Source organism: Heliangelus exortis, chromosome 22, assembly GCF_036169615.1.
Source record: "Heliangelus exortis chromosome 22, bHelExo1.hap1, whole genome shotgun sequence".
NCBI lineage: Eukaryota > Metazoa > Chordata > Aves > Apodiformes > Trochilidae > Heliangelus > Heliangelus exortis.
The window spans coordinates 9,272,579-9,296,137 of record NC_092443.1 but is presented as its reverse complement, the minus strand read 5'-3'; the positions used below and the strand labels follow the sequence as shown (position 1 = coordinate 9,296,137).

At 51.1% G+C, this 23,559-nt stretch overlaps 1 protein-coding gene across 4 annotated transcripts in view; it reads left to right on the top strand.

The window, feature by feature from the left end:
- Positions 1–17,105, top strand: part of RXRA (retinoid X receptor alpha) — a 106,395-nt gene extending 89,290 nt beyond the window's left edge. For 3 of the 4 annotated variants that reach the window (XM_071766373.1, XM_071766375.1, XM_071766374.1), the window contains 5 exons: positions 752–881; positions 5,144–5,276; positions 6,376–6,467; positions 8,124–8,229; positions 12,340–17,105. In XM_071766373.1, the coding sequence (XP_071622474.1) occupies positions 752–881; positions 5,144–5,276; positions 6,376–6,467; positions 8,124–8,229; positions 12,340–12,487 (609 nt within the window). In that variant the 3' untranslated portion in view covers positions 12,488–17,105. The remainder of the gene's footprint in view (positions 1–751; positions 882–5,143; positions 5,277–6,375; positions 6,468–8,123; positions 8,230–12,339) is intronic. The other variant, XM_071766372.1, reaches the window with a different exon arrangement.
- Positions 17,106–23,559: the final 6,454 nt, after the last annotated feature.

The window sequence follows — 23,559 nt, the reverse complement described above, 5'->3', positions numbered from 1 at the left end:
TTTGCTTCTGCATTCATCCCCCTTCCCCCTGCTCTCCAGGGCTGAAGTAAAAACTCCTCCTCCAATTTGGAAACTGCTCTTTTAAGGCTATAGGAAAAAAAATAATTGTAGACTCAAAGCTGCTGGATACCAGCAGGGGCTGCAGGGGGAAATGTGGAGGGGCTCATACATCCCTGTCCAGGGAGGTGAAGCCTGTGTACACACTTGGACTGGCAAGGTCTGGCTTTGCTGGGGTTAGACAGGCTCTCCCAGTTCCTAATCACAAACCCACTTGAGCTGTTAGCAGTTCCTTTAAACAGGGATTTGGTGTGTTTAGGCTGACTGTCCTTCTTGAGAGCAGATGGTTTTTGTTACTGGATAATATTTCAAAGGAAAGGGTTTTGCCTTTTTTTTTTTTTTCTCCTTTCTGTAACATCCTCTCTGGTCCTGGTTTCTGGAGCTGGGAGATAGTGGCATGGGAATGGTGTGTGCTGCCTGGGTGGGTGCAGGATCCTGCCCTCCCCTGGGCTGGAGCTGCCTTGGTTCCTCAGTCAGGGGGATGAATATTGGGTCTCAACACACCTGGTTCCTGTTTTGGCCCTTGCTAAAAACTACTTAAACCCACGTGGTGGAGAAACATCCTTTCCCAGGGACTGAAAACATCCACTTTTGGGGTGCCTTTCAGCAGGCTCCCAGCCAGACCTTTCAGCTGCTCCTCCAGCTTCTCCTTGCTCTGCCTTCTCCCAGCCTCTCCATCTCCTTTTCTTGGCAGCCCAATGACCCGGTGACAAACATTTGCCAGGCTGCAGACAAACAGCTCTTCACCCTGGTGGAATGGGCCAAGAGGATCCCTCACTTCTCCGAGCTGCCCCTGGACGACCAAGTCATCTTGCTCCGAGCAGGTGAGTGGGGATTGTCCCCCCGTGGGCTCCTTGGGAGGGCTCCATCTCCCTGGGGACACGAGGGATTCCACTTAGATTTAGGTCCTGACAAGCTGAAAGCTGTTAACTGGTTCTGAACAACGGGCTCTGATGGTTCAGCTGCTGATCAGGATTTTAAAAAGCCCCCAGGGATGGGTTTGAATGTCATCCAAAGTGTTGTCCCAGCTGCCAATCAAGGTGAAAAATAGCCCAGCATCACCTCTGCTGAGAGAGGTCCTCAGAGATGTGGGCTGGGTGGTTTAAACCCAGGGAGATAGATGCTGCTTTCCTGCTGGGCTTGAACGACCAAGTGGGCTTGGGGACTCCATGAAATTTCGTCAGGCTGAAGTGTTTGATCATAATTAAAACCAGAAAGGGGAGAAAAATGGATCAGGCTCCTTCTCCCACCCACCAAGATGAAAATAAAGGTCTCTGGGCTTATTTTAAATTTCCTTGCACGGCAGGAGGTCTGCAGGAAGGGAGGCTTTGGGAGGTGGAAAGCAGTTGGTGTGAAAAGGCTGCTTCTTCCATCGAGTAAATCCAAGCCCTTGCTGCTGGCAGGTTATGGGCAAAGATCTGAGAGGGCAAGAAATCAACAGCAGAGCTCAGCAGTGGTGCATTTTAGGCAAAAAGCTCCAGGTTTTTTACTCAAAGTCATCAAGGGAATCCCAAAGGGAATGATGGAGGAGTCCAGTGCAGAGCAGAGGACCCAACCCTGCCCCTGCCTCAGAGCTGGGTGACCCTCCTGGAGTGACCCAGTCTGGCAGCCAGACCCAGTTCAGCTGGGGACTCTGAAGCTTGCCCACAAAATAGGGCAGGAAAGAGCTTTAAGAACCAAGTGCCAAGTTCAGCCCCAATTGGAAGAAGTGCCAGAACTCCAGAATCTGGTCCAACGTCTGCCCAGGTTGTTTCAGGAGAAGGTGTGAGGCCTCCAGAGTAGGTGGGTGATGGGATTTGTGTTTCCCCCTTCCTACCACCCAAGCTGTTATGTTTTTTAAGGTTTTTTTGGGGGGCAATTTTCTACCAATGTAGGTGCATCCCATGGCCCTGCTCACAGACACCCAGTCCCTCTTGGAAATCCTTGACCTCAAAGGTTTCTAAGTCTCACCCTTTACTGGTGTAGGTTTTCCACTCTTCTTACGTTACTGAAAGGAGATTTTTATAGTCACATTTCAGCTCATGGTTACAGCAGTAGTCTGGGAATGGAGGATTTGGGAGTTTTATTCCTGCTGCAGACGTGGCCAAATCCCATGCCCTCCTTCCAGTCCTTTGGTGAAGGTGCTTCTCAGGATTTTTCCACGGGTGGGAGTATTGCCAAAGCTGGCTCAGGGAAATTTTTTCCTCTCTGGAAAATCCAAAAAGTGTATTATTTCTCAGGAGGGTCTCTAGAAACCTTTCAGACCTTTTTGCAAATATTCCCAAGGAAGACCTGGGCTCAGAAGCTGCCTTTTTGTTTTGTGAAATGAACAGAAACCCCACAACAAGAGCTCAAGCTTTTCCTTTCTCTTTAGAAGGCCAGTGGGAGCTGAACTGGAGATTTTCTGACCTGATGTCCTCTCCTTTGTGCTGGTCTTTGTTGGGCCCAGTTCTCAGCATCCTGGAGGGCAGGAGGGAGGGGTGGGACTGCAGACCCCATCACATCCCAGATTTCATGGTGGCTCTAACCCTGTGGCCATGGGGTGAGCTGAACACCTGGAGCAGCTCTGTTGGGTTCCAAGCTCCAAACCTCTCTGGAGGGACCTGAGATAACCTCCCCCAAGTCTTAGCCAGTGGCTCCATCTATTATTGAGTGGGGAGAGCAGCCTGCTGAGAACAGCTGCCCATGAAATATTTAAGTATTAAAATTTAGCTCAGAGCATCAGTCAGGCTCAGTCATGCATCCTCGGAGGGAAAATGAAGTGGAGCACGCATCTTCTGAGGAGCAGAGCTGGATGGGCCAGCAGGAGCTTTCCTCTAATCCTGAATCATTTAAAAATCTCCCCTCTCTGAGTTTTGTTTTGGGTTTTTTTTTGGTTTTTTTTTGGTTTTTTCTTTTTTTTCCTTTTTTCTTTTTTTTTTTTTTTTTTTTTTTTTTTTTTTTTTTTTTTTTTTTGGAAGAGGAGGAAACCCAACTTTTGCAGCCTGTTTTCCTTGGATTTTCTGGTTTCCAAGCTTGCTGTGGCTGAGATGGCAATCACCTGATGTTTTCTCTGCAGCAGCCTGGCAAAGGGTGCTGAGCATTGCAGCTCTGCAGCTCGTTTTGCTGGGGAAACTTGGGAGTGAGATGGTTTAACAGGGTGGTCACTGTGCTGCCAGGTGCTTTCCCAACCCCAGAGAAGCCAAAGCAGCCCTGGAGGCTGCAGCCAGCTTGTTTGATGATATAAGAGAGATACAAGAGTGCAAGAAATCTGCTCTGCTTCTGCAGAATTTGGGCTGAAATGCAAAACTTTTTGGGCAGACTCGTTTGGTCTCTTCACTCCCATCCACTGCCTGTAGTTAGACTGAATTTTTCCTTCTTCCCTCTGTGTCTTGTCAGCTCTTTGGGGATGCTCTGGTCGAAGCACCAGGTGGAAATAAGTTCCCCAGTTCAGCTGAAAGATCCCAGTATTAAATGGGAATGATTCAGCTGAAGGATGCTGATGAATCCAGCCTTCCTTAGCTGGAATAAGCCCAGCACAGATGTTGGCAGCACCCTGCAGCCTCCCCACTTTCACGTGTTCCTGGCAAGTTGGAGACTGAATTTGGCACTGCTGGGGCTGTGCTGAGCCCCAGCCCAGGAGTGTTGGGTGATGGCCAAGAGCCAGGGCAGCTGTGAGAGCTGTTGCTGGGGAGGAACATTGTGATCCAGCTCTGGTTTCTCTTGGTTGGAGCTGCATGGAGAGGCTGGGGGTGAGGGGGAGTTGCTGGGGGTCTGATGGGGGCACCTTCCTCCTGGAAGGCTCCAGGGGTTCCTCTTCAGCCCCAGAAGAAAGTTCCTCCAGGCTCTTACTGCAGCCCCACATCTTCTCCTCCATCCTCCTTGGGTTTCAGAGTGTTGCAATCCCTCTGTGAGTGCCAGGCCTCACCCAGTAAATAACCAAATAAATGTTCCTGTGATTGGGGTGGAAACGTCCTGTGGCCACTTAGGAAAGAGTGAACTTTATTCCCTGTCAACATTCCAGTGGAACAACCCATCTCTGCAACAGTAGGTAAATACAACACACGTGAACCTTGCATTTCAGTCAGTGAGAAGAGACCTTTCTGAGAGAGAAGGTGAAGGATATTGGGGTTTTGCTTTTTCCACCTGGAAAAAAAATAATAAAAATAAAATATCCTGATATTTCTGGAGTCCCGTGTCCTGGACACCAGAACATTTTCAGGCCAGGTGATGAGTGTTGCAGAAGATCCATCTTGCTGCCTTGAAGATACCTCTCCTGGTTGAAAGTCACCAAAATTTCCACCCTTCAAGTTTTATAGCATTTTTTCTTGTTAGGGGGTCGTTTCAGAAATTCTTGGACTCAGCCAGGAATAGATTTAAGAATTTGAAGGCTTGTTACCTTAGGAAGAGGAGCTGGGAGGGAGGCCACATCTCCTTTTCCCAAACTGCTCCCATGGTCTGGGCTCAGAGGATGCATTTTGCTGTCTCCTGAAGCACCATGTCCAGTATCTAATAAGACAAAAGATGATTTGTAGGCAGCTCCAGACAGGTGTAAGTGAAGCAGGGATGGACCTGGGACATCCCTGTAGAGCAGGAGGGGTGAGCATCCCTTCCAGTGTTTTGTGTGGCAGAGGCAACAAACCTGCAAGCCAGAGTTTTCACACGGTTGGCTAACGGTGAATGAACTTCTGTGCCCCATTATGGCCTGAAAATGAGCTTAATTAGCTGATATAAAGCGTTAATAGGTCTTTAACTGCTCAGAGGCACGGAGTGGAAGGTCAGATGGGGAACCCAGGGCTCCACACCCACTCCAGGGTTCACAGCAGAGCAGAGAGCGGTTTGCTCTGGTGCCTGCAAGGTTTATAGAGGAAACTGCTTCCCTTATTAGCCTTATATTTTTAGTGCATTTGTTCCTGGGTTTTTTTATTTTTATTTTTCCTTCCCTGACATCCAACACAGGGTTTATCTCCCCCCTCCCTTCCCATCTCCATCCCTCTTCCTCCAGCAGCCGCAGCTCTTTCAGCGCTTTCCTCCTCCTCTCTTTTTAGCGCCGGGGAGGTGACGTTGCTGCTTCCCAAACCCACTGAGGACCCCGTGGCTCTAACCTGCAGCCTTGCTTGTTTTCCAGGGTGGAATGAGCTCCTCATTGCCTCCTTCTCCCACCGCTCCATAGCTGTGAAAGATGGGATCCTCTTGGCCACCGGGCTCCACGTCCACCGGAACAGCGCGCACAGTGCCGGCGTCGGGGCCATCTTTGACAGGTGGGTGCTGGGTGCTGGGACACACAGGTCACCTTTTCCTAGACATCCCCATCTCTGTCCCCACACTGCTCTGCCTCCTTTCCCCACGTTGTAACCCGCTCGAGGGGCTTGGGTGGAGATGGGTTGGCTCTGTGGTCAGAGAAGCCCGGTTGGAGCGTGTCCATCCCGTGGAAATGTCGTGGTCCTTCCTGCAGGCAAGGAATTTAAATCCCTCCTCTTAATCCTGCTGAAACCAACAGCCCAAAATAGCCAGGGAGAAAGCTGCCCAGGGCAAATCAAAGCCTCTTTCATGGGGTCCAGATGCCTTCTAACGTTACAAGGCGGCCACTCCTTTATTTCTTTTCATCTTTAATTGGACCAAGACGCGATTTTATTTTCACAATGAAAAAGCACCAAGAAGTACCCAGCAGGTTCCACATGCGTGTCCTGAGAGCTCTTTAATCTCCTGCTTGGGGAAAGTGGTTTAAAGCCAGATTTCTAGGGTGTTTGACCCACGGTGTGGCTCCTGACACCACTGATTGCTCTGCCTGGGGCTCATCTTGAGACATCTTGGTTGAAACCACATCACTTGGTGATTTTGCTTCTTTGCTGTGCAAGGAAATTGTTCTTCAGACTGGGCTGACATCATTTGTTTCCTGTGAGGTCACAAGTGCAAGATCATGACTTCACTGCTGGCTCTGGCAGGAAAAACTGGGCAATCAGTGGAAAATATTTCAAGACCGGCACCTGCAGTAAGAGCACAGGGAGTAATAAAAATTATGGGCAGAGGAAATTGCTTTTAGATACCTGTTGGGGTTTTTTTGTTTTGTTTTAAGTTATTATTTTTTATTTTTGGGTAGCTCTCTCAGGTGCCAAAGCCTCTCAGTCAATGTCTGGATCCAGTTTTTATGGTCCCTGTTGTATCTCACAGGAACTATTGATGCTCCTAATAAACTATTTTTGCTCCGGGAGGAAAATGAGGGCACATCCTCAGCTGGAGCAAATCCCATCCTGTGACTTCATTAACCAGACACCCCAGGACCTCACTCTGGGTCTGACACCTGGGTGTTTTCTCATTCCTTTTCCACACTGATGCCTGTGATTTTTGTGTCCTTTGCAGAGTACTGACAGAACTTGTGTCCAAAATGCGAGACATGCAGATGGACAAGACAGAGCTGGGCTGCCTGCGAGCCATTGTTCTCTTCAACCCTGGTACCTGCCATCACCTCCTCTCCAGACCTCTCCTGCCTGATGCTCTGTCCTTTTGGCTCCTTTTCTTACCTCTAAAGCTCCATTCCAAATAACTGACAGCACCCAGGGCAAGAAAGAAAATGAAAGTTAATTAAATGCTGCACATGCAGCTGCCACCTTACTAATGTGGCCTTTGCTGGTCAGGGGTGGATCTAGAGCCATGCCCAGGCTTCCCTTCCCAAGGGGCATTCTCCATGCATTCTCTGAAATATTCCCCATGCAGGGCCCAGCCTTGGCCAGGATTCATCCCAGGAGGCTGTGAATGTTGATTTTGGAGCTGACTCCTACTGGGGGGCTGAACTCTGCTGGTCTTGAGGGACTTCAGTTTTATCAACGTGCACAGTCTGCCTATTTTCAGTTTTATAGCATCTCTGTAAAAAGAAAGTTCTGGTGCTTGAGGCAGTTGTCCCTAAATAGGAGCAAAACTGAACCTAGATATCCTTAAATACTAAACTATGGGCTAGAGCATGGACCTTGCTGTCCTCTGGTTTGTGATCTCAGCATCTAAGGGCTTCTATTAATTGCGTTTCTGGAAGAACCCTCTGCAGAGCTTGAGGGGAAAAGGCTGAAACCTGCTCATAAAATACACAAGAACTTTATTTTTTTTTTTTTTTGTCTGCAGCTTGCTTAGTTTTACAGATTCCAGGAGGCTTCATGCTGCTGACTTCTCCCCCTTGGCCCCCAGGTGCCCCAGGGAAGCAGAGGTTTGAGTGCCAGGGTTTGTCCTTGGTGTTTCAGAGAGCAAAGCCCTGGTGAAGCAGGAGGTGTCTGACCATCTGCAGACACCTGGACAGCTCTGTTGTGGGGTTCTCTGTGTTTTAGAGTCACTCAGACCAAAAGCAGATGGCAGCCAAGGACAGACCCCCACCTCTGTGGCCACCCCCTCCCCTTCCTTCCCTTCCCTGGCAGGAGCATGATTTGTGCCCAAGCAAAGCTCCTTCTCTGCCCTTTCCCATCAAACACGAGCCAGGGCATTTTCAGCAGGGTTTATTGCTGGTTCTTGGGTTTGTTTTTCTGCTCGACTTTTCCTTTTTTTTTTTTTTATTTTTTTTTTTTATTTTTTTTTTATTTTATTTTATTTTATTTTATTTTTTTCCTCCCCCGCAGCTCCTTGTAATCAGCAGTAATTTATTGCCTGTAATTTGGGATTGGCCGTATATGGTAAAAAAAGGGGAATCTGGAGAGGTTCCCTTGGCACATGTGCTGGGGGATATCGATTGCTTGACTGTCCCTTTCACCCTACTAAAAACAGATCCTCCCTGGGGCACGGGGGATCTGCCAGAGCTGGGGCTTCTTCAGCCCTCTCCCTGAGCTGGGGGCAGAAATCCCCCAAGCCTGGGGGACTTAATCCCTTTAAATGATCTGTGACCACTGCACTGAGCCACGTTGGTTGGCAGTGGGGTAGAGCAGAGCTGGAGGCAGAGGCCAAACTTTCCAGGGCTTCAACACTCCCCAGGAGCTGGCGGGTGCTGCCCCAAAATCTTGGGGTTCAGACCCCGCATCCGTGCTGTGCCCTGGTCTGGTGGTGCTGGGAGGGATTGGGATTTGCAGAGGGCTCCTCACCTGCTTGGGAAGCTTGGAGGTTTTTTGACCGGGGGTCCTTTTGTTGCCTTGCAGACTCCAAAGGTCTCTCCAACCCAGCTGAAGTGGAGGCATTACGGGAGAAGGTCTACGCCTCGCTAGAAGCCTACTGCAAACACAAATACCCCGACCAGCCTGGGAGGTGAGTGAGTGCCTGTCCCAGGAGCCCTGACCTCCTCCAGCCTCCCAGCCCTGCAAAACCCTGGGCAAAGGATGCTGGAGTCAGTATAAAGGGTATTGGGGTCAGTGTAGTGGGTTCTGGGGTCAGTATAAAGGGTTCTGGTGTTAGTATAAAGAGTTTTGGGCTCAGAATAAAGGGTGCTGGAGTCAGTATAAAGGGTTTTGGGGTGCTGGGGCTGATGCAAAGGATGCTGGAGCCCAGGGCAAGGTCCAAGCTCCTTCCACTTAGGGCTCCCTTTTCCCACATCTTCTGGGAATGAGAAGTTCTCTGCAAACACAAATACCCCGACGAGCCTGGGAGGTGAGTGAGTGCCTGTCCCAGGAGCCCTGACCTCCTCCAGCCTCCCGGCCCTGCAAAACCCTGGGCAAAGGGTGCTGGGGTCAGTATAAAGGGTGCTGGGGTCAGTATGAAGAGTTTTGAGGTCAGTGTAGTGGGCCTTGGTGTCAGTATAAAGGGTGCTGGAGTCAGTATAAAGGGTTTTGGGGTGCTGGAGCTGATGCAAAGGTTGCTGGAGCCCAGGGCAAGGTCCAAGCTCCTTCCACTTAGGGCTCCCTTTTCCCACATCTTCTGAGAATGAGAAGTTCTCTGCAGGGAAACCCACTCATCCCTACCTGCTTCAGCTGGGAACCTCCTTAGAAAATCCCCCCTGTGAAGTGGCTTTATTCCCATGCCATAAATGCAGCACAGCCAGGACAAGGTCAGGCAGAAACAGCAATGCCAGGACCTGAGGAGCCTCAGCTCCTGCAGGCAGAGGAGTGGGATGAGCCCATGGGGTCAGGGGTATCATTTCCCTTCTGGCAGCCCCGGGGAGCAAACCACAGGGAGAATCAGATGCACATGGAGTTAATTTCCAGTGGCAGCTGAGCATCATTGCTGGGAAGTGAAAGCCTCAATTGATGCTCTTTTCTCCCTTCCCCGCCTCCCCCAATCCAGCTGGGAATGGGAGGGGGAATTAGGAATGCTTTCCTGGACAGCTCTGGAGCTGAGTGGGTGCATTTTCCCAGTTACAGCCTGAAGCTGGCAACTGCCAGTTAAGTTGCTGACACTCAGCTGAGAAAACCAAGCCAAGCACTGGGAAGTGCTGCTGGTGGGGATTGCTGCTGAGGCAGGAATAGGTGGGAAAAACCAGCCCAAGCAACTGGGAGTTGCATCTCACCTGTATCCCCAGTCTTCTGTGTCTGGATGGTTTGAAAAAAGCAAAGGATGCTCTTAGAGCAGGGATGGGAGTGTTGCAGATCCACACCCTCAGAAGCAATGGTTGGGCTTTTTTTTTTTTTTTTTTTTTTTGCTCTCTCTTTGGGTACCAAGATGCTGGCAAGATGGAAAGAGACATTGTAAAAGGGGATTCTTGGGTGTTCATGGCTTGTGGTAGAAAGGTTAGGATGAAGGGTCCTTTGGGTAGTTTTGGGGTGAGGAGGGAAGTGAGGGATGAGCACCATGCACAGTGGGGGGGGTGGGGGTGATCTCTGTGTGTGTGTGGACCCCAGGCCAACTCTGAAGTTTGACTTCTCTCCCAAAACCATCACTGAATCGCAGTTCCTGCTGACTTCTCTCCCAAAAACCATCACTGAATTGCAGTTCCTAAGCAAACCCAGCCCCAGCCCTTGCACTTTGGCTGTTGGGGTGTAGCAGAGGAGCTCTTGGGGCTCACAGCCAACACAAAGAGAGCTGCCTGGGGCAGCCTGGCCAGCAGCTCCCCTGGATGTTTCTCCTTCTGGGATCACCTCCTGGCTTCACACAGTGCCTGGGTGGTGTTTGGGATGGGACTGGGCATGGGGACAGCCCTGCTCTTCATCCACCAAACCAACCACCCCAGAGCCACTCTGCAGGACCGAGCAAAGCCACTGAGACACCCCTCAAAAATCAGCTCTCCAGTTGCCTCAGCAAGCACTGATGTGTAAGGGAGGGTTTTACATCCAGGAGATCCACCAGAGGCTCTGGAGTTTTGTTCTCTCACTGGTTTTAAATGACTTTGGGTTGGAGACCTCCTTGTGTGATGCTCAGACTTTTCTTTGGTGACCTTAGAGGTTTTTTTGCATGTTTAGGGTTGTCCTGAGAGCCAGGGTAGAGCACTGCTGACCAGCTCTGGGACAGCACAGGGTGGAACAGACCCAGGTGGCTCCTGGGCTGGGTGTCCCCAGTTGCACAAGAGCCAACCCAGGCTTTCAGGAGCTCTCTTGCTCTTATGGGACAGTGGGATCATCAGCTGGGGCTGGAAACAAGTTCTTCCTCTGCTTCAGCACACCCCAGGGCCAGCCAGTGCCAGCAGCCTCCCCTGCTCCTCACCCCCCCCAAAAAAAAAAATAAAAAGGTTATTTTAATGCAAATTTTTCACACACGCCTTTGATTGGAGGAAGGTGTCTTGGTAGAAGTTGTAAGAAAATAAAATATAAAATGGAAAATATAAAATGGAAAATATAAAATGGAAAATATAAAATGGAAAATATAAAATGGAAAATAATACAAAATTTGGCTTCCCCCAGCTGTGGGTGCCCTTTAGTGCAGGACTTCAGCCTGGTCCTTGACCATCCAGGGTTTGCCAGCACCATGTAAACCCCAAAAAGGGAACAGCAAGACTGAAGGCAGCATTCCTAGGAAAAAAACCAATCCCTACTCCTCTGCTGGGAGGGGAACAGTGCCTACGTGCCCCCCAGCAGCCCTGGGGACTTGGGGCTGTTTTCTCCCCTCCTGGCTGCAGCCCTGGCACGCTGGGTTGGTTCTCTCACAGTTAAAACATATCCGAGGGCTGGAGCCATCATCTGGTTTGGTTTAAAGTGAAACTTCCTGAATGGGATGGTAGGACTGATTTGTTTTTCCTGGCTCTGCTCCCACTGTTCTCGCCAGCTCAGCAAAAAAAAAAAAAAAAAAAAAAAAAAAAAAAAAAAAGAGAGAGAGAAAGAGAAAAAAAACCCACCAACAACAGGGAGAGGGAGAGAGAAATGTGCCTGTATGTATAATAGCTGTATGTTTGTGTGTCTCTCCCTGTGTCTGTGTTTTCTAGAAAGTCCTCTTCTCCCTGGGCTGGTTCTTTGGCCTTTGCTTATGTTCAAACCTTGATTGTGCAGCAGTGAAAACAAAACCCCCCACTCTGGACCATTAAAGGGCCTTTTTCTCATTTGGAAAGTAGAGAGGTGACATCCCACAGCTGGGACATGGGCAGGAAAGGTTGGGACACTCCTGGTGTCACTTCCAGATGCTGGTAGCTTTCTCCCTAGCTTTCCTCACCCCCTCTGCTCTTCTCCTCACCCCTCCTGCCCATCAGCTCGTGCTGGGAGGGCTGGTGTGACCCAAGAAGTGTCTTTTCCAGCAGGCAGGCTGGGGAGGAAGGGTTTTATTCAGCTGGGACTCAGCAGAGTCCCCTGTGCTGGGTAGGGAGAAGGGGAGCATCCCATGTCCCACCTGGTTTGCAGCTCTGCTTCCATCATTTGCATCAAAGCCCTGTGTCCTTCCCTTGGCATCACCCCTGGGTGTCCCCAGTGCCAGAATCACCCCTGGGTGTCCCCAGTGCCAGAATCACCCCTGGGTGTCCCCAGTGCCAGCATCCCCCCGGGTTTGGCAGCAAACATCAGCCCCAGTGTTGGGGCCTGCAGGAAAGGGACATTACAGAGCAAAGTGCCAGCTAACCCCACTCAGCAGCCCCTCCATCCCTTCCTCAGCTGCCTGCTCTTTCCCCTGACCCAGGATGGAGCTGCTGAAGCTCCCTGCACCACTGCCTGCCTCCAGGATGGGCCCTCAGTGCCTCCTCCCTGTGACACGGAGACCCCACGAGCATCCTGGGGTGCTCACTCCGTGGCCACACACAGGTGCCTGAAGCCACCATGAGCCCAACCCAGGGATGGCCCTTCATTTTTTACTCTCCTGCCCCAGCTCAGCTCTCAGCAGAGGGTTGGTGTGAACATCCAAGGCTGGGGAAACACCAACTGAGTTCTCTGCACAGCTCCTGGGTGGCAGAGAGGTCGTGTCCGGCGCTCAGCCCTTTGGAAGGGGAGCGCTCGCAGCAGCTTTTGGGGTTGGGTGGGGACAGAAGGAGGGGTTGGGATGTCTGACCGTGTGGTGTCTCTTACCTCCCAGGTTTGCAAAGCTCTTGCTCAGGCTCCCAGCCCTCCGATCCATCGGCCTGAAATGCCTGGAGCACCTCTTCTTCTTCAAGCTAATAGGCGACACGCCGATCGACACCTTCTTGATGGAAATGCTGGAGGCACCCCATCAAATGACTTAAGAGAACTGCTGCTGGGTCAGTCCCTCACCCAGCCAGGGTCTTTTCGGGACCCTTTCCTCTGCTTTCCTCTGCCCCAGCTCATCCCTTCCTCCTCTCCCCAGCGCTGGAGGCACCGTCTGATCCGGGGTGACCCCTTTGCCGTCCTCGCCTCCTCCTCGTCGCCTTCACCCTTGTTTGCTGGCACCTCTGCATCTCTAGACCTGCTCGCTGGTTCCCTGCACTAGATGTAGACAAGTGGGAGAGGAGAGAGCTTGACACCCACCACCCTGAGCTCACATCTCTGCCCCGGACCCCCCCCCAGTGCTGGGTGTTTGGGGGTGAGCAGCTGGCCAGGCTTGGCATCACCCCACGGCTGGTGGGGATTCCCTGGGGACAGGAGCAGGGATGGGGACAGTTCCAGCCCTTGGGATATTTGAGGGGGGGGTTTGGACAGCTGGAGGGGGGAGTGGTTGAACTGGCCGAATTGCAGCTGGCTATTTTCAAGAGGATGGAGGGTTTGGGGTTTTTTTGTCGGGGTTTTTTTTTTTTTGGTTTTTTTTTTTTTTTCGAAATGAGAAGAGGAAAAAAAAAAAAAAATTCTATTTTTGGTTTCTAACTATTCTTAGCAGTCTCAGTAGTTACTTCACAGAGGGGGAGGTGGCCCGGCCCATGCCCTGCAGCTGAGTCACCCGTGGCTCCACAGAGCCTTCTCCTTTCATTTAAAGCAGAAGGTTTGGGCTCCAGCTTTATCTCCCCCACCAAATGACAAGGCAACCCTGGTCCTGGGGTGCCCTCCTCTCTTCTGGGCAGAGGGTCCTGTGGGTGGCAGCACCTGAAAAATCCCTTCTTGCCACCCTGGAGGGCAGCTGGGCACTGCTGCTCTTCCCAAAGATGCCTCTGCATTTTCTGTGGAGCTGCCCACGCAGGCAGAACCAGCTGGAGCACTTGCTTTAAGGCTGCCAAGGACTCAGCATCTCCCTCCCCCAGCTCACAGGGGTCTTCCCAGACCTCTGCCCTCATCCCAGCATCCCAGCACTGCCCCACTCCCAGGGCTCCATCCCACCAGTCCCACTGAGGGGCTGTTGAGTTGGAGCAGCAGGAGCTGATGTGCCAGCAGTGGTTCCCTCTTGGGTTTTTGACCTTTTGGAGAGGAATTTCCAGACTAGGGGGAGTGGGCTCAGTGAAATGTCCCCTCCCTGCCCACCTTCTGGGTACACAGCAGCCCCTGGGCCAGCAGCACCCAAGCCCTTGCCTGGTGCTGGGGTTTTTGCTCACCCAGGAGGTTGCTGGTGTTGATTCAGCAGCTGCTGTGCAAAACACCACAAGGCAACAATTAGTGGGAGTGCTGGGCTAGACTGGGAGTGGTGGCTGGTAATTAGGGGGGTAGCAAGAACAGGGCTCCCCCCTTCCCCCCTGAATCTGCCCCCTTTGGGCAGAGCCGTGGGGCCTCTCAGATGCTGAGAGCATCAGCAGCACCTTGGCTTTTGCACAGTCCTTTCCTTGAACCTTGGTGTGACAGCAGGGAAACAGACAGGTTTTTGGGGATTAGGGGCACGGGTTCAGGAATGTGCCCACACCCCATGGGATGGGATTCCCTGAGGAGTGCCCGGGGAGAGGTCAGCCAGGGAGCGTTTCCCCGTCACCTTCCCCAGAGCCCCACCAAAAAAAAAAAAAAAAAAAGAGAGGGGGAAAAAAGTCCAGAGCAAGTGGTGAGGGATGTCAGGGAGGGTTTTTTCCCCCTTGGCAGGATGGGTTCTGAACACATCATGGGGGGGGGGGGGATGCTCAGAGCCAAGAACAAGGTGCCTGCGGTCGACCTGGGGCCAAGGGCTTCCCCGCCACTTCTGTGTCTTCTGTGCTTTAAAACGACAAAGCATAAGGTCCCCAAGGTATTTCTTTCTCTTCTTTCTCCCCGTGGGTTGTAGCTTTTCAAGCAGCTGCTCTGAGGCTGGCAGGGGATGGAGCAGTGCCTGCCAGCTCCCACCTCTTTTGGAGGGGACGTGACTGTCACCCGCCTGTCAGCATCCCACCCAGCAGCTCCAGTCCCCGGCTCCATCCCCTGCACTGAACCAGGCCAGCTCATTGCTAAATAAATCCTCAGGATTTCAGGTCATAACTTTCCCTTAGGCTGGCCTGAAGTGGCAAATCCACAGAGGCAGGGAAAGTGTTTTGGCTGTGTTTCTCCAGCAGCCTGCGTGCCGCCGAAAATATTATTAAACAGCTTCACCCTGCAAAGAATTTGCCAAGAAAACTAGGCAAGAAGAAATGAAATATGGAAAGGGTGCCAGTAAACACGAGCAGGCTGTTCCTTGCCAGCAGAAGGCTGGCTCAGCCCCACGGGGGGCTTGCAAGGGGGGGGTGAGCTCCCAACCAGCCCCTGTGGAGCTGAGTCTGGAGCCAAAGCAGCCCCTGGCAGCCCCCAGCCCAGCTCTTGCTGGTGGAAAAAAGCCTGGAGAGGGTGAGGGGGCTTTGTGGAAGTGCTGGTGGACATTGCTCTGGAATAAACCCCACTGTCCTTTGTTGTTGGGTGGAAGCACTTTTTTCCTGCTTGGTGGCATGGAGGGGGGGGTTTGGTGCTGGGTGCTGAGCTGCAGTGGCTTGTGAGGCTCCCATCCCATCCCCATCTCATCCCATTCCCTCCCAGTTAGCATCTGACCTGAGAAATTGCCAGGAACAATGAGGAATAAACCAACAAAAGCAGAGTGCAGAGGGGAAGGGTGTGCAGGCCAGGGGCTCTCAGCCAGGACGTGTGTCCCCGTGCCTCAGTTTCCCTGCATGGTTTCAAATCATGCCCCCTGCCTGAGGAGAGTTTTGGGGAGAGGTTGAGTGGTATCCTGGCTTTTTCCTTTCCAGCAGGTGTCAAGGGAGCCCTCAGATGGCTCTAACTCACCAGGACTCTGTTGCTTTCAGTAGAACTCTTGTGATTTTACCTGGTAGCCACACTGGCATTTTAGGTTGCCAGTAGGTCCAGAACACGTGTGACCAATCCCTCCCCCTCAGGCATCACCATCCCAGTTCTCCCCATCCAAAGGAGAAGCTTTTGTGCAGCTGATAACATCTGTCCCAGCAGCCTTAATGCAATGTGCTCCTGTGTGAGTCTCTTTCATTTATATTCTTCTTCATTTTTGGCTTTTTTTTTTTTTTTTTTTTTTGTCCTCATCCTAATAATTATAAATATGCTACGTGCTTGTTTGAAGAGGTGATACGTGGGTAAAAGAAAAAAAAAAAAAAAAAAAAAAGAAAAAAAGGCACATTATTCACTAGAAAGGTAGGACGTTCATTTAACCAGATCTTCGTACCAAACTCTGGTTTGATTAGGGTGATCTTTCCTTAATTATTATTATTATTATGATGATGTTGGTTTGTTTTTAATTACTTTTTTTTTTTTTTTTTTTTTTTGTCGGTGGGACAATCTTTAATTTTCTAAAGATAGCACAAACATCAGCTTTCCAGCCACCCACCTGCCACCCTGGATGTTCCTCGCTGCCTTTTCTTGCCTCTGCCTGTTTCAGCCAAGCCCTGACCCAACCCCAACCCCAACCCCAACCCCAACCCCAACCCCAACCCCAACCCAGCACTCCCACACCTCACCAGGGAGGATGCTGAAGCTCCCTGAGGATCCAGAGCACCCAAATAGCTGGAATTCCAGGCAAAGGACCTTCACCTCCCCAGCACCCATGGGTGCAGGGAGCCCACGCTGACCCAGCAGCTTCTCAGCACTTTGGACCCGGTGTCCCCTCCCTGTCCTGGCTGTCCCCTGCCCACAGCCCCTGCCTGGGCTCCTCTCTGGCTGCTCCCCAGGGGTGAGGATGGTGGGGATGTGGCTGAGGAGCTGCTGGTGTCCCCAGCATGACCCCACTGTGCATGTGTACACATGTATGTACTGTAGATATCCACACTGTATAAATACCCTCATCACATATACAGATATTATAACCGTAGCAATTACAGACTTTTTGTGGGTTTGTTTTTGGTTTTTTTGTTTAAGTCCATTTTTTTTTTTTTTTTTTTGGTGTGTATGTCTGTCTTTTTTTTTTTTTTTTTTCCCCTTCTCTTTGTTGCTCGGTGTAAGCCAGTGCGTTGTATCTGAAGCCCTTTCTGAATTGGCAGATGCCAAATCTGGATCTTTATTCCTCGAGACAAAGGAAATGCATCTATTTTAAGATGCCTTTTTGTTTTGCTTTTTTTTTTTTTTCGTTTCGTTTGTTTTCTCTTTTCTTTTGAGCAGCAGGTGGGGTTGAGGAAAAATAGCTTTAGCAATTCCCAATACTTAGTGACGGATGCCTTGGCTATGGGGATGCATAGCTAAAAAAAAAAAATAAAAAATAAAATACGTTAAAATTTAGAATGACAAAAAAAAAAAAAAAAAAAAAGATAAGGAAAAATATCTAAAGCATCAATAAAGTTAAAATCTATTTTTGTACAAATGTAATTTTATCCCATACTTATTCTTGAATATTTTCTTTCTGGATTGTTTTGTTTCTTCTCCAGAGATTGTTATAAACTTTCTCTATTTTTTCTCTCTTTCTCTCTCTCTTTCTCTCTGTAAGTGCTCTGCCACAGGGACAGGGATCTGGAGAAGAGGGAGAAGCTTTTGACCGTGTTTTAAAGGCTTTATATGAAATCTCTTTTGAAATAATTTTTTTGAATGAACTTTTTATTTTTTTTCCCCCCACTTCCAAAATCTTTTTTTGGGAAGGGTGGGGTGGGGAGGGGCTGGTCTGGGGGTGTCTTTTGTCACGTATATCCGGCGTTCCCGCAGGTCTGTTTTACTGTGAAATCACTACCCTATATTATTATTCACTTAAAAAAAAAAAAAAAAAAAAAAAAAAAAAGAAGGAAAAAAAAGAAAAAAAAAAAAAAAAACAAAAGAATCGCTGCTGGAAACGCCAGTATTTTGATGAACAATTGTATTAGAATTGTGGGGAAAAAAAAAAAAAAAAAAAAAGGAAAAGGAAAAAAAAAAAGAAAAAAGAAAAAAGGAGAAAAAAAAAAAAGAAAATATATGAGCATTTTAAAATATAACCCAGTCCAAGTCCTCTTTTGTTCTTCACCTGAGTGTCTCCAGGTCCCCACAGGGGGGGATGTCCCCCTCCTGGGGGGGTCCCCATCTCCCCAGAATGTTCTCTCAGGGAGACAGCTTTGTAAATCCAGCTCTGGGGGAAAGTGAGGAGCAACTGGGGGGGATGACCCTGGGACTCCAGGATTCGTGTCCCTTCTCCTCAGGAATTACCCTGGAATTAATTTCAGCTCCCTCGGGTGCCTCCAGCTGCACCTTGCTCAGGACACCAACTCCCCCGGCGTCCCCTCCTTGGTTGGACCAAACACAGGACAAGTGGCCAAGGTGGCCACCAGGATGCCCAGCGTGTCTGGACCCCTTTAGGGACATGCCAGTCCCCTTCCTGGGGGTCACCTTGGCTTTTCCCCACGTGGGGTGGGGACATCTCCGTGCTGTGGGCAGGGACGGTCCCCAAACCCTCCCAGCTCTGCAGGGAGCAGCAGACCCAGGGCCACGTCCTGAGAGCACCAAACGAGGGCCACGTCCTGGTGATGGGGGCATCAGGAGCTCTGGAAAAGGGATGGGGAATGGGGTTGGGCTGTTTTCCATCCCTCCTGGATGTCCCCGTGGATCGGGAGCATCGCTGCCCCGTGTGTCTGAGCAGGGGCTGTCAGTGCTGGCCTGAGCTTAACCTGGATGTGCTGCCAGGTACAAACAAGATTGAATTTGCTCTGGGGTTTAGAGGAGAGAGAAATCCTCCCCCCGATGGCTGCAGAGCCGCTGGAGTCGAGAAGGAAAATCAGAGTTCCAATTGGGTTAGTGACGATCCGTGGGGTTCTGACCCAGCTGCCGTGTTTTGTCATTTGGGAAGCCCCAGGAGGGGGATGGTGGAGGGCAGGGAAGGGGCACGGGATTATCTGCAGCCTGCTGCTCCCCAGGGTGGGGGCACTGCCCCCTCCCACCCCCCTGCCCTGCTTTGGGAGACCCCCGGGAGTGGGGAGCACCCGGCTGGCTTCACTCCGGCTCCTGTTGCAGAGGGTGCTCCTGTGGCTTGTTAACCTCCAGGCAGCAGTTTGTGTTTAGAGAGTAAATATTTATCTCCCTGCTGGGGAGTTTTTTTTTTCCCGGGGTGAAGGGAGCCGGGATCCATGGGGCAGAACTTGCAGGGGTGCTCCCACCCCAGGCTGCCTGGGTGGCTGCTGCCTGAAGGCTCCAAAACTGTGTTTGCTTCTATATTTAAAAAGTGCAAATAACAGAAAGAAAACAAAGCCAAGCTGACCACTATTTTTTTTTTTTTTAGTATTTCTTTTTGGTGGTTTTTTGGGGGGGTGATTGCTGCTGTGTTTGCAGCCACCCCCCCTGGCAGGGAGGGTTTTTTTTTTTCCCCAGACTTCCAAACCTCTTCTCCCCGTCCTCTCCTGCCAGGGATGGAGGAGGAGGAGGTTTGTACCTTGGCCAACTCATTGCTGTTTCTCCAGCTTCTGCCGGGATCAAAGTGCCTGTTTTGACTCCCTTCCTGATTCTCTGATAAAGGAGAGGATTTTAATGCCATTCAACAGGCAGTGGACTGGGACTCTTGTTGTGTCTCGGGGAGGGGTGAGCACAAGGTTTGCCCTTGCCCTGTGAGCAACACAGACACAGAACAGGGCACACACCAAGGGGTCCAGAGCTTTATCTCCAAATACCAGATATACTTTAAGCTCTTTGAAGGTGTGAAATTGAGACGGGGGGACACACCAGCTTCCCCTGCACCCCTGGGCCATGAGGGGTGCAGAGGGGCAGATGTTGTGTGCTTGGGGTGCTCACTCTTGGAAAATGCATCTTGCTTGGTGGCACCGGGCTGGCCACTTCTGTGCACTTCTGAAGCACTTTCTGTGCTTCCCCGGTGCTGACAGAGATGGAGTGGGGTGTCTGCAGACTGTTTGGAAATCCTTAAGAGAAGGGCTGTGATCCCCATCCTCTCCGTGCCTTCGTTTTGCAGCAAGGAAGGGCTCTACAAATAAATACAGACAGATGAGCTCTTTCGCTGCTCATTTGTCACTTCATAATTGCCAAAGAAAAGCAGGTTAGTTTTCTCCTCCTGACCTCTCTCAAGTAGCCTTTTCACCCCTGCTGGCCCCAGGGCCAGGGTTGAGGTCCTGCCTTGCCCCCACGGAGCAGCCTTCTCCCCTGCTGGGGCCACGGAAGGCACCTTGGCCTTCTCATCACGTTTTTCGAGTGATATTTCCACAGATCCCCCCTTTGGCATCACCGAGCTGTACAGACACCCACTCCCAGGGTTCCTCCTCTGCCTCACCCACCTATGGGTGAAAATGGGACCCACAGCAGATCAGAGCACAGCCAGATGGCAGGACCTCTTTTCAGGGTTAGTCCATGGTATCAAACAAAATAAAAATGGAGGGGAGGGGGGAGAAGGTGATGTTTAAGAAGTGGGGGTGCCCCAGCTCTCCTCTCTCCATCCCTGGCTCCCCAGAGGGGTGTGGGAGCTCTGCTCCAGGCATTTCCACAGTGGGACTTTAAGCTGGAGCTGTTTTTTCTGCTGGGAGCGGTCCTGGCTGGCTGGGGGTGCCAAGCAGGGGGCCGAAGCAGAGGGATTGAATTTAGGGAAAGCTGCTGTGCCTGTAGCTCCCAGGAGCGGGGTTTATCCCACCCCGGGGACCCGTCCGAGCAAAGAGCACAAAGAGCACAGAGCGGCTGCTGCCACCTCCCGACCACAGCGAACCCTTCCCGGGATGCCCGCTCCTGCCCGGATCCCACTGCCCCTTCCCCAGGTCCCCGTTCCCCTTTCCACTTCTCCGGGATTTTTTTTCCCCTTCCCTGGTACCTCTCCCCCTGCCCAAGGCAGCCCCCAGGCTGGAACCTCCAGGGAAATCCTGGTGGTTTGGTTTTGGCAGCACCCTGGAAGGTTGAGAAGTTGGGGAAGCCAAGTTCTGCCTCTCCCCGTGCTCCCCGCTGCTGTCCCGGGACCTTTTCAGACCTTTTTGGGTCCGTCCCCTGAGTAGTTTTCTCTTCCTGAAAGATGCTTCGCTCCCAGTCACCTCCATCCCCTTCTCTTCTCCTTGCCCTGCCTCTGAAATTTCTGTTCTGACACTGAAATTTCTTGCTGTGCAGATTAACACAAAATTAGGCAGCTCCCTGCTGCCTTAAATGCTGCATTTTAAGCATTTTTCTGTATATTTTCCTGTAATTAATTTTTTCCTTCAAACAACCCAAGCTCCTGCTCTTTCCTTGTGGTGTGACCAAGGGTTAACAAAATGCTTGGAGCAAAGCATTGCCTAAAACGAGGAGCTTCCATTTCCAAAGAGCCTGAGATCCCAAGGCACAGGCAAGAAGCACTCGCCACAAAAATTTTGCCTCCTCTCTGCCTTACAACACCGGCAGTAAAAACCTTGTTTGGCTTTTATAGGCAAGATTTTCCATGCCCTGCTCCAACACAACTCAATTCCACTAAGCCCACATCTTGTTTTTCTACTGACAAAGTGAGGTATGATTCTTGGCTCGGTGATTTTCTGCTGTGGAAGACTAAATGAAAAGATGCTTTTAAAGCTCATTCACTCAACACTCAACCCAAAACCCAAGGGGAGGGTCAAATGGAAATTCACTAAAGTGATCAAATGGGCTTTCTGCTGTATTTCTTTTATGGTGAGTATTAGGCTGAAGAAAATGAAATGAAGACACAAGTGTTTGCTAGGAGACTGCTAAAGGTAGACCAGCTCAGTGACTAAAACAGCCAAGTCATTTATTTTCTTATAAAAAGCTTGTGTTTGAGCCCTTGTGACTCCTGAGAACGCAGCATTTTGTCTGGACCTTTGAATTTCTAAGATAAAAGCATCCTACCTGGTAATAAATGCAGCCAAATCCTTGGCTGGGCCAGGGGCTGCCTTGTCTGAGCTCACCCCAGAGCTGGAGCCAGAGGAGAGCAGGGAGAGGAACTGTCTGGCTCAGGAGGCTGCTCCCACCCTGCCCCTTCCATCACTCCAGTTTCTTACCCTTGTGAACTTTGCAGGCTGGGGCTCATTCCTGGGGCTCCCTGTCCCTTTCTGCCCTTTTCTTGGTTATGGGATGAGAAGGACAGGGGGTATTGGCACTGCCACCACCATAGGTGGGACCCTAAGGACACCGTGCCAGCAGGGAGGGCTGGAGGAGCTGGAGGACTTCATCTCCAGAGCAGGGAAGGTGGTCTCCAATGTCTCAGTAGATCCTGGCTGGAGGGTTATGCTCCACACTGCAAAGAGAGGAAACCTTTCCTTCTGGAACATCCCAGCATGGGAAAAACCTTTCCTCACCCCTGGACTGGCAGTCGAGGGGACTGTGACAATGAGGTGCCACAGGACAAGCAGATAGAGGCATGGCACTGTCCCCCTGGGTCTCTTGCCCCCCATAACTCACAAGCCAGACCGTACCCCACTCCAGTTCCATCTTTGCCCCATCCCTGCCCCATCCCTGCCCCATCCCTGCCCCATCCCTGCCCCATCCCTGCCCCATCCCTGCCCCATCCCTACCCCATCCCTACCCCATCCCTACCCCATCCCTGCCCCGTCCCTGCCCATGGGATGCAGGCAAAAGGAGGAGGCTGAGCAGGGCCAGGTTGTGAGGGCTGTTCCCATGTGTCCATGGCCACCAGGAGCTGCCTCCCCTCCCACCTCTCTGCCTGAGCAGACACATCAGGACGTGGGTTCCTGGGCCATCCCAAGACATGACCTAATCCTCGGAAACCGGATCCTCCCGTCAGACTCCGGTTGGATGAGAAAAGCTTGCTCTGGCCTGTTCCTCTTCCAAAAAATGTTTCCATCCTTATGGCAAAGAGCTGCACACAATTTCCTGCTATCTGGAGGGTGGAGGTGGGTCTCCAGAGACCCCATGGGTTAACCCCTGCCTGGAAGGATCTTGTCTTCACGTGAGAATAAATCTTATTTTTCCTTTTTAAGAGAGCGCTGTCTCTGCCAACTTTCCCTGCTGGAAATTCCCACCTCTTCTCTCCCAAGCTCTCTGCTTTGCCTCTTGGAAGAGGCTCATTGGCAGAAGGCTCCTCCAGTCACACCACAAGTGCTCACCTGGAGGTTCAGGCTCTACAGCTCCTACAAAGCCACCACAGTTCAGTTCTGTCACGTTTTTAGCTCTGACCTGAGACAGCTCCAACTCCTCAAGCACAAACCAGTCTGTTCTGGTGACACAGGAGGAGCGGGGCAAGTCTTGGAGACTGATTAGTGACAGCCAGCAAGGGATGAGCCACAGAAAGTGTTCCCCAAGTGCAGAGCCATTTGCACCACGCAGGGGGTTCCCTGATGTCTCATATGGGATGCTCTCACACCATAAAATTTGTAGTGATGCCAGAGAACAGGACCAAGTGTCCTGTGTTTCCTCTGCTGTCTGTCCCTCCCGTGTCACTTGGTCCCTGCAAGGGTCGTGGCAAGGAAAGGGCTGGGTGGGATTAGGAAAAGCCCCCAAAAGCTTGGTAGGGTGCCTGCAGCCTGTGCTGGGGGCTCTCTGAGCATCTCATCCTGCTGAGAGGCAGGAGGGAGGCTGGCAGGAGGGACAATTTGTGGCCAGCTATTTGCTGTTGTCACTCCAACCATTTTACCTTAAGAGGCAATAAAGATGAAAGCCAATAATAAGCAACCAGCCATCACTTGGGGGGCTGGGGGAGAGGCCATAATTTACTCTGCCAGGGCTGCAGGGAGTCCATCTGAGGCTGCTCTTATTGACAGAAAGTCTATAGGGTTGGTTTCTTAGAGTACTTAGGTGAGCTCAGAGCAGTTGTGGGTGACATTTTTAAAATCTAAAAATATACAACCGGTAGCAAACTTCCAGCAGCACGGAAGGGAGGAAAAGGATTTATGCCCAGAATGTTTTGAACTTTTAGAAAAGTATGTTTGTAGAAGAGGCTTTAAAGGGCTCAGAGGAGGGGAGCAGCCCCTGGGGGTGTCACGGGGCTTTCAGCTGCTGGTGCTTTGCTCAGGGACCTTGTCCAGGGTCACCCTGGGGATGTAAATCAGGAATGACACTGTTGGAGTCAGGGAGGGAAGGAAACAGGGGAGGGGAACAGGTGCTTTTGTGCAGCCCCAGGTTGTAACCACAGAGCTCCTGTGAGCCC